This window comes from Vicugna pacos, chromosome 30, assembly GCF_048564905.1.
Source record: "Vicugna pacos chromosome 30, VicPac4, whole genome shotgun sequence".
Classification (NCBI taxonomy): Eukaryota; Metazoa; Chordata; class Mammalia; order Artiodactyla; family Camelidae; genus Vicugna; species Vicugna pacos.
In genome coordinates this window covers 22,307,908-22,317,500 of record NC_133016.1, presented here as the reverse complement: position 1 = coordinate 22,317,500, position 9,593 = coordinate 22,307,908, and the positions used below count along the sequence as shown (strand labels likewise).

The following is a 9,593-nucleotide window of genomic DNA, read 5'->3' as shown; positions in this document are numbered from 1 at the left end:
AATAAAATAGGAAAACTTGCATGTAACCCATTTAGAGGCACGATATGGCCCCCACTTTTCATTTACTAAAGACAGGTTTTAATTTCATGTTACTTGTTAAAATTAGTTCTTTGTAATTCATATGCATGAATTTTAAGGTCATTTTTGACTACCTAAGTTTGGCAGGTTTGGAGGCTTTTATTTTGGAGTTGATTATTGGTGCTATCAAAGTTCAAATTATAGTATACATATATTTAATATAAAACAACACATTGAGAGAATAATTCACACCAGATCTCACACTTCATTTCATTAAACCATAAATCATCAGAAATCTCCTTGTGTTAAACTCTTACTCTGTTTCGGTGCATATTTTAAAACAATTAAAAAATTTTTGTAAATATTCCATGAAAGATACAAAATGTACATAGTTTTTCAAGCAGTATCAATGATTTGTACAAAACTATGGGATAATTTGATGTTTAAATTGTTAAATTTAAAATAGTTTCCATAGATTTAAGGAGGAAATCCAAATTTCACAATCTGAAATCATCTTTTTAGGAAGTCTAATTTTCTTCTTTGCATTTAACAGCTAGTATTCATAATTCTTATAATAATTTTAAGTTACTATTTCAACAAATGTGTATACCCATTAGAAATCTAAATGTATGAGAACATACTGATGCCTTTAACGAGTTATATTCACTTTGTGTACAATAATAGTGTCTGTAGATTTGTTAGAAACTGCATTTCTCTTCTTTGTCTTCCTCTGATTTGAATTGGCTGTGCTAGTTCCATTGGAAAACAAGTTTCTCCTGTCCTTGAAAGGGGCTTGGTTCCCCCCCATTTAGTAAGTTCAGTAAACCCTGAAAAGTCATTAGAACCCCCAGGATGATGGCCAGAGTAGGTCAAAAATCACAGAATCCACTGTTGTTTGATGTTCAGATGGAAATACAAATGCCAAAAGGAAGTAAGAAAAAGTACAGTCAGGATCGGTGTTCGCATGACATTTCCACGGTGCCTGGAGCTCAGCGCAGTGCGGTCAATAGTTACGTTGGTAATAACACCTAGACATACTATTGATATATTACTAATCCCTCCCTCACATTAATTAATTTGATACAGACTCCCGGAGAATCTTGTTCCACATTGATTTTCCATGTTACAATTTCATTCTCACATTATCCAGGGAAGTATGTAGCTAGTAGGTTATACGATATTATTATCCTGTATTGAATGGGGGGCAGGTGAGATGTGGAAGGGATGAAAAGATACTGTTGAAATGAACAAATGTTTGGGTGAAGAATATATTTTGCTCAATTTATCTCGGAATCTTGGGTCACAAGAATTTCATCCTCATGATTCCTTTGCTGAGCCCGGAGAGAGAATGTTTTAAACACCAGGAAGTGTTAAGGAGTTTGGGTTGTTGTAGGATTTACTGTACCTTCAGGTGTCCTTGCTGGTAGAGTCTTCACACTGGAATATACATTTGAGAAGTTTCCAAAATGGTCAGCTAATTGGCCTATCTTTTGGTATTAATGTATTTACTTGTGGTCAGACTCCAGGAATCCACTCATTTAGCCAAGTGTCAAAAATCCAGATGCGCCAAAGAGATTACGAAGACTTGTGATTAACTGCTTTGGAGTGGTAGCAGTGGAATGCTTTATCCAGAACACCATGCTTGTTAATGGAGTTATTTCTCCCCATGTAACAACAGCTATTAACTTCCATGTGCGCTTGATAGCATTCATGCATTTATTTACTCAATTACTCCCCTAAATACTTCAGAATGCCTACTGTGTGCTAGACTCTGGTTTAGAGTTTAGAGATAAAATTAACACCAGTCCCTGCTCTCAGATTGCTTCCAATCAAAAAGAGGGGACAGATAAGCTGTAATGCAGTGTGAATCCTATAATAGCAGTCTACACAATATAATGTCCAAGAAGGGTTATAACCATATGTCTCTTTAGCCAGTGTTTAATTCAGTCATCTTATTGGAAAATATTAGTATTTTATTTCTCTCCGTATGCAGTATAACATAGAAGAATGAAATGTCTTTTCAAACTGCATAATAAGTATGGAATTTTTTATTTTTATGTGAATTTTTCAGTCCCATGACAATCATAAATGTAGTTTATCAGGAAATTTCTGTGACCCTTCTCTAAACAAGTGAAAACACAGACTCTTCTTTAAATGGTAGATACTTGCTTTAATTGTTCCCTTATACAATTTCAGTTTAGCAAGAATACTCAATCCCAGTTCATTTTTTTAGTTCATCATTTTAAGTTTGGCCATCCTTCAACCTTTCAGTCTTATTGGTAACTGTTAATTCTCAGCAATTTCAAAGAGATTACATTTTTTTAAAATATATATTTTACTTTTTTTTATTATTTTTGCAGGGGGGGAGTAATTAGGCTTATTTATCTTTAGAAGGAGGTATTGGGGATTGATCCTAGGACCTTGTGCATGCTGAGCATGTGCTCTAACACTTGAGCTATACCCTGCCCCAAAGAGATTACGTTTTTCAGTGATTTTTTAAAACCTCCATGTTTGTGGTCATTAACCTTACAGCGATATTATATGATATTCTTTATAATTAGAGGGACCAAACAAAGTTTTAAGCAGCCCAAATCCCCCAGAAGCCAGTATAACTTTTACCTGTAGGTCCCTTTAAAATAAGACCCATGGCTTTAAAGCCAAATGATACTGACTTAGGGGGATGGTAGTTTGGTCAAAATATTACCTACTCAAAAATATAAATGACAGCATTTTGCTTGCAATCCCAGAGTAAGGTTTTGCATAGCCGTTTTGAATAACTTTAGTGAAGTTAAGTGATTTGAAATTGAATGCAGGGGGCTGAGCTGGTGAGACAGCTGTAAGCCACTGCAGGTCAAGGAAATCACGGGAAGTGGAGTCATCCCAGATTTCAATCCCTTTCATTGTCGAACCGCCAGCACCATTGGACTCGGAGCGTGGCTGCATCTTGTTATATGTATAGGAGTTTTAAAATCAATTTGATTTTCACTGGTATGATTCTCTGGTGTACTTAATATGCTATGGACAGATTTCTGAGAATGGTGAGAAGCAGTTACACTTCTCATGAATATATAGCGGATGAGGCACTCTGATTTATTATTCCATTCTATTTTAGAACATGCTTATGATTTAAAAAAAAAAAGAAGAGGAAAAATTCTAAAAAGCACAGACTAGTAGATCTGAGTTGTAATTCTCTCACTTACTAGATGACTTTGGGTAAGCCTTTTAATTCTTTTGAGCCTCAGTTTATCCACCTGTAAAATTTGATAAGCCTCCTACCTCCAAATTCCTACAGACATTTTGATGAGCAATGAATACTGAGATATTTAAATAGATGTATTCAGAACTAAATAATCCATATGTTTCAGATACGAGTTTTTCTTTATGGAAACCTTTTCCTTCTTGTGATTTTTAAAAATTTATAGGAAAATCAAGGAGACAGAGACAATAAAAAACTCCTCGGGAAAGAAAAATAGCATTAATTGACAACACAGTCTAAAACTCAGGAGAATTCCAAAGGAACTAACGATTGTATTTGATATACTGATTCAAGAAGCAATGTGTTTGCAGCTCACGATAAATTTTGATCATGAATTGTGAAGTTTGCTCTTAGTTTACTAAATCTACCGATATTAATCTTACTTTTGTTCCTTTTTTTAGCTAATAATATTTAGTTAGTTTATTCTGTAGCATACCCTCCCCGGTGGTATTGATTTTCTTTTCTCTTCTGTTCTGTGACCTCACTACAGGGCCAGACGTCACAGGGAAGAGTTTAATGTAGAATTTAACACCAAGAAATTAGCAAAAGTCCATGTCCCACTGATTGAGGAGAAAATTACTTAACCTTGCTTTCTGTGTAATTGATTTTTTTAATGCCTTAACGCAACGTGTTCTTTAAAACCTCTCTAAACCATACATTGTGCTCCATTTTGGTCAGTGTCAAATGTGCTCGTTGTATCAACTGTAGATTAACTATGATCCCATCCAAATTGTACCTCTAAGATAGATTGCTAGGGAAAAAGAAAATAACAATTCCAGGAATTTTAAAGCCCGATGATAAAACTAAGATTAATGATTAAAATTCAGTGTTTCTTTGAGAGTTCAACGTCTATAAATGCAGTCTCTCTCCTTGAACAGACGCCAAGGCCCTGTGCTGAGGGCAGGACCTCAGCCCAGCCCTGAGGGCATGACAGGGCCCTGGGGACTGCGGGCAGACACTGTGGCTTTGTGTGCAGATCGTGCCTTCCCTGCCAGGGTCTGCTCCCCTGCGCCAGAACACACAGGGTGGTGGCACCCAAGTCCCCGTGAACGATGGAAACATCTGGAATTGTTTTATTCATCCAAATGTTATCATGCATGTGTATCTCATGTAAACCAAGATAGTTGCATTGACCAAATTTACCCTTCAGTATGCATTTTCTGAAATGCATTTTCTCCAAATGTTTTTCGAGTGTCTTCAACAAGAATCCCGGGAGAACACAGAGGATCTTTCAAGGGCAAGCAACTTGCTAGACCCTGGGACTGCTGGCTGGGGTAGTGCCCCTGAATGCTGGTGGCAGGCTCAGAGGGAAAATTTAAAAGGGAGACGGCCAAGATAAGGAGTAGGAAATGGAGTGGGGTTGAAAGGAGGAGGAAAGAGGGTGTTTCCATGGAAGGGATGGGCGAATGCCCAAATTGTTACTCTTCACCCAAATGTCAGGCATTTTGTATTGTACCCTATATGCTCAGATGCTCTGTACACAGACAGGATGTAATACTTAAATGATCTTATTTATTGAATTCAGGCTTAGCTTGAGAACAGTAGTATATATTTAATCAGCTTTTCCTCCCATCTCACGACCACTAACAGAACAGGTCATCTGAACTCTTCATGTGGCTCTTAAAATTAAATGAGTTTTAAAAATACGTAAGATAGTTTTGCTATTGGAGGCCACATCAGACATGTATGTGAATTAGTACTTTGATGTCTCGGTTAATATCCAGTGCTATGATTTTGTTTGTCTCTGAAAGAAATTTTCAAAATGTCAGATGGGAACAGAAATTGAAACATCACAAACTTCCCCAGTAAACTGAGAATATAGGGTGAGTCTTAGAATAGACAGTGGATCAAAATGTGCTTTTTTCATTCATAGGAATGAGTTAGTGCTTCAAAAACCTTATGACAATTGAGGATTTATAGTAGCATTAGTTTGTATTTCTTTCACAAACAAAATTGGATTAAATGAAGCACAACGAGTGTTTGTGGAGTGTTATCTGTACCCTTCCCTAGGGTGGAGGTGACAGGGATTATCTATATGGCAGGTTCTTCTGCCTTCAGAAAGCAGATTTTCTAGCTGGAGAAGACCAGGCTAACATAGGTAAAACGCTAGAGTACTGGGTACAAGTTGGCAGAGTGAAGATGATTAGGACTTAGAACTTCAGCCCAGGAAGGAACAGATCTGCAGGAGTTGGGAAAGGCTTTATGAAAAGGCAGGTGCCACTTGGGTGGCATTCTGGTTCTGGCTGCACAGGGAGAGGAGGGGAGGCACCTTAGACAAGAGAAGCAGCATAAGGCAGAGCCAGCAGATGTGAGAAGTAAAGGCGTGACTTGGGTAAAGTGTTCGTGCTTCTTGACAGGTTGGCTCAGCCGGAGGGGACAAGGTTACGGGAGAATGTGGAGGCTCCAGGGGGAGGAATTGAATGGATTCTGCAGTGTAGACCATGGAGAACCACTGAAACTTCTTGAGCAGAAGTGTGCCGTGATGTTTAAGAGAAAGCAATTACCCTTGTGCCTTGAAACATAGTGCAAATGAATCTGTTGGCTGTTTCTTTGGGTTTTGGGTTTTTTTCCTTTGGATACTCCAGCCTCCTCTTCATCTGCTGTTTACTGCTTGTGTCTGCGTTGTCGTGATGTATCCTCACAGCGATCCCTCTTGCACTTCCAGTTTCTGATGGCTCTGTGAGGGTAGAACCAAGGGTGGGATGGAGCATTCACCGGAGTGCGGGACCACCTGGTCCCGGAGGACCCTGGAGAGACAAGGGAAGCAGGAACCATGTGGCTCCAGGCTCTCTGGCCTCTGCTGTACTCAGCGAAGGTGTGGTTTCTCTGATGTGGCATCCCACTGCCTCTATCCTCCTGGGACGAGCAGGATTCACGGCAACAATGAAGGTCACAGTTAACTGGCCCCTCGAACGTGCACTTGTGGAGAACTGCTGTAGACTCATCTCTGAGCAGCAGCTCCCCGTCACATCAGTCCACGAGATGCATTTTAGGCCCTAATTTTTCATCACTCTCCAACTTTAAGCCACCCAACTATTTTGTCTTACAGTCTGACTTAATATATACTTTAGATCAGGCCTCCAAGAAAAATGTTCTCTCCACATTTTGATTTTCTCTCCTATAGATCCACAATTAAGATCTCTATGCCCCCTGCCCCTGGCGTTTTTTGGGGTTTTTTTGTTTTTTTTAAGAGGGGGAATATAATGAGAAGGAAAGTAAACATTTCAGTTTTAGGATGTCTCCATTCATTCATTTTAGAAAAGTAAGATGCATTTAACCTTATGGAATATTTATAAAGATGGGAAGCTCATTGTCAACTAAATCTCGTGTATTTAATCTAGTATTAGACTGCCCGTTTTTTTTTTTTAACCAGATGGAAAACATTAGCCGTAATAGTGAACAAACACATCCAGGCTCCCAGAGGTCATTTTTAACCACCATTAACAATCTGGTTCTCGCAGATTAGTAATACACAAAAGGCAACAGTCCAGTAAAAGACACACGAAAGGCAACTGAAGCGTCTGTGCGCCTTAGCTACCTAACAGTGATCCACTTTTTAAAACCCCTTGTAAGTGAGACATTTGAATCTTCTAAGCTCAAAATTGGCAGCTTTTTCTGGGAAGTTGTGGCAAAATATCTGTTTGAAATAGACACTGGTATAAAATATTAATAAAACCCCCACAAAGCTGGGGAAAAGAAAAGTTTATTATTAATGTCATCAGTAGATTCGCCTGTGGTTAATATAGTTTTCATTCACTTGCTATTTGTTTAATGCTTCATATCTAGGTAAACCTCCTAACTGTAAAGAGGAAAAAATGTATTTTTGCATATTATAGTTTTTTTAGTTGAAGTATAGTCAATTTCTGGTGCGCAGCACAATGCTTCAGTCATACATGAATATACATACGTTCATTTTCATGTTCTTTTTCACCATAAGCTACTACAAGATATCGACTATAGTTCCCCATGCTACTACATTTTAATTGTTAAAGTTAATTATCTGGTTGAAATGTAATATAAGGTAAACAATCCAGAAAATACACTAGTAGATCCAAAAGAAGCTGGTCTATAATGTGACAAGGAAATAGCTCCTAGAGTTGCCTATTCAGAAACAAACTATCTCATTTAAATCATGTCTTGAGTGGTTGGGAAAGTTGTAGGATGATAAAATCTCATTATGCTCTGTAGATAAATGTGGAGATGTTTGCATGTGACTTTTCTTGTTCAACCTCAACATTATATCTGGGCATGAAACATTTATACATTTAACTGGTTAACTGAGACTAAAGTAAACATAGGCAAACTGCCCATAATATGCATTTAGCTTCATTTAAAAATAACCATTTTCTTGGTTTATATGTTTATGATTTGTTATCAACCTTCATGTTACTCTTCTTTTGGATAATGATAGTTTATAGGAATTACGTTGAGGTCTGTATTTAAAATGCTTCACAGGTATTTCCTCCTTATATTATTACATGGAGAAGAAAGCCAAGGCATTAATGTGCAAAAGCCTTGAGAGAAAAGTCATGTCCAAGATGAGAGGGAGAATGAGTGTGTGCAAATATGATCTAGATAGTACGGGAAATGACTGCCATCAAGGAACTCAAGGATGCCCTGGATATTGCGTGCTAATGGTGGGGAGCCAGAGGAAGTGCCTTCCCGTAACTATGCACATGCTTGGGAATATTCATATGTATGAATTCACATGCACACACATTTGCACACCTGCACACACATACTTCTGACAGTCATCAGGTAGACTGTAGGATTGCTGTTTATAATATCATGTTAAGGATTTTCCTGTCTGTCCTTGATACTGTAGGCTCCTGCTTTGGGAAATTCTGTTTCCCTCTTTGTAGAAATTTTTACCTTGACAGTGAAATTCCCCAGTATTCCTGCAAGTGCCCAGGGCCATTACTTTCCATTTCCTGCTGAGGAAGGGAAATGAAAAAATAGTGAGAAGAGGACTGAAGTGATGCATCTGGTCTGTGCTATAATTTAGAATTTATGACCTTCTAAGGTCCCTCCCTTTCAGTGACAGCTAAAGACACTTTATTGAGTACCCAGTCTGTGTGTCCAGCACTGCGCTAGGCACTGGCCATACAGAAAAAAACAGAGCCCCTGCCTCCCAAGTAGCTGGCTGCCTAGTAGGTTCTGAAGGCTAGAAGCAAACAGTACCAAAGACACAGAAGAGCTAACCTGGGGCGGGGGCAGGGGTGGGAGAGGGAGCCAGGAACCCTTCTCAGAGCACCTTTGTTTGTACAGCCACATCTTTTTTGATGAAAGTGGAAAGCTTACTTGAATTATGTAGGTAACTGCCAATAGCAAGTTGACATTTTTTGAAAATTCTGATAGCTGAATGATTACATTTCTTTGGTTTATTTATGTTTTCTGGATTATATAGACTCAATTTATGACTGTCAATATGTTCATTTTCTTAGCTAGCCATCATTCAAGTTAGCACGTAAGCAAAATAGGTAAGAACAACCATCTAACTCCTACCCACAACGTAGTCAAAGACAGGTAGTTAGGAACCATCGTCAGCAAGCATGTGAACGTTACAGAGTAACGTAATTATTTCGGATCTCTTTTTGGTTGATGTCTTTTTTAACCAACTATCAATTATTAGGGAGCCACTCCAGGTTTATAAATTCTCTCCCAGGGACAGCTAAAGCCTCCTCCCACTTCTTTTTCAGCGCCCCACATTTTGGTGGCCCAGGAAGGCTGGAGGCTTTTGCTTCCAGTCTTGGGGGCCTTCCTGTTGACACCAGCCTTCGATGCTTCTGGAAGGAGAGGGACTCTGATCAGGTTTCTACAAGAAATGTCAATTGTTCAACCTCCTCTCTTCCATTCTGGCCATTAATTTCGTTGTAAAAGATGGGTGGTGGTGAGGGCTGGGAGGAGGGCTGACATCAGGAAATTTGCTTTCAACGGAGCTGCCGTCACAGTCTAGGAAGACTGCCCTCATCTTCCCCTCGTTGTTCCCCTCTGTGGGAATTATACACGAGTAAATGAGGACAGCATTTGACTCCGAGGACTTCCACTTTGAAGTTATATTAAACAAACTCTTTTGTAGATATTAAAAGATAATGAAAATAAAAACTTGCAGAAAATAGCCTACACAAAACTAATATTTTTTTCTCCTTTTTTTTTTTAAAGGTGAACACACGCAAGAGACGAATTCACCCCATTCACTCAAAAAGGATGTAGAAAATATGGGGAAAGGTAAAGAAAAGTTTTAATTCTGTAGAACTGCTCTTAGCTTTAAAAGACTAAAGAGATAATAGGAGGATATTTTTGTTCTACACCATATTTT

At 38.6% G+C, this 9,593-nt stretch overlaps 1 protein-coding gene across 2 annotated transcripts in view; it reads left to right on the top strand.

The window, feature by feature from the left end:
* SKOR2 (SKI family transcriptional corepressor 2) overlaps positions 1 to 9,593 on the top strand; it is a 40,719-nt gene that overhangs the window by 8,517 nt on the left and 22,609 nt on the right. For both annotated transcript variants that reach the window (XR_012065780.1, XM_072952309.1), the window contains exon 5: positions 9,437 to 9,502. Coding sequence is in view for 1 of the 2 variants with exons in the window: in XM_072952309.1 (XP_072808410.1) it covers positions 9,437 to 9,502 (66 nt within the window). In the remaining variant the exon portion in view is untranslated. The remainder of the gene's footprint in view (positions 1 to 9,436; positions 9,503 to 9,593) is intronic.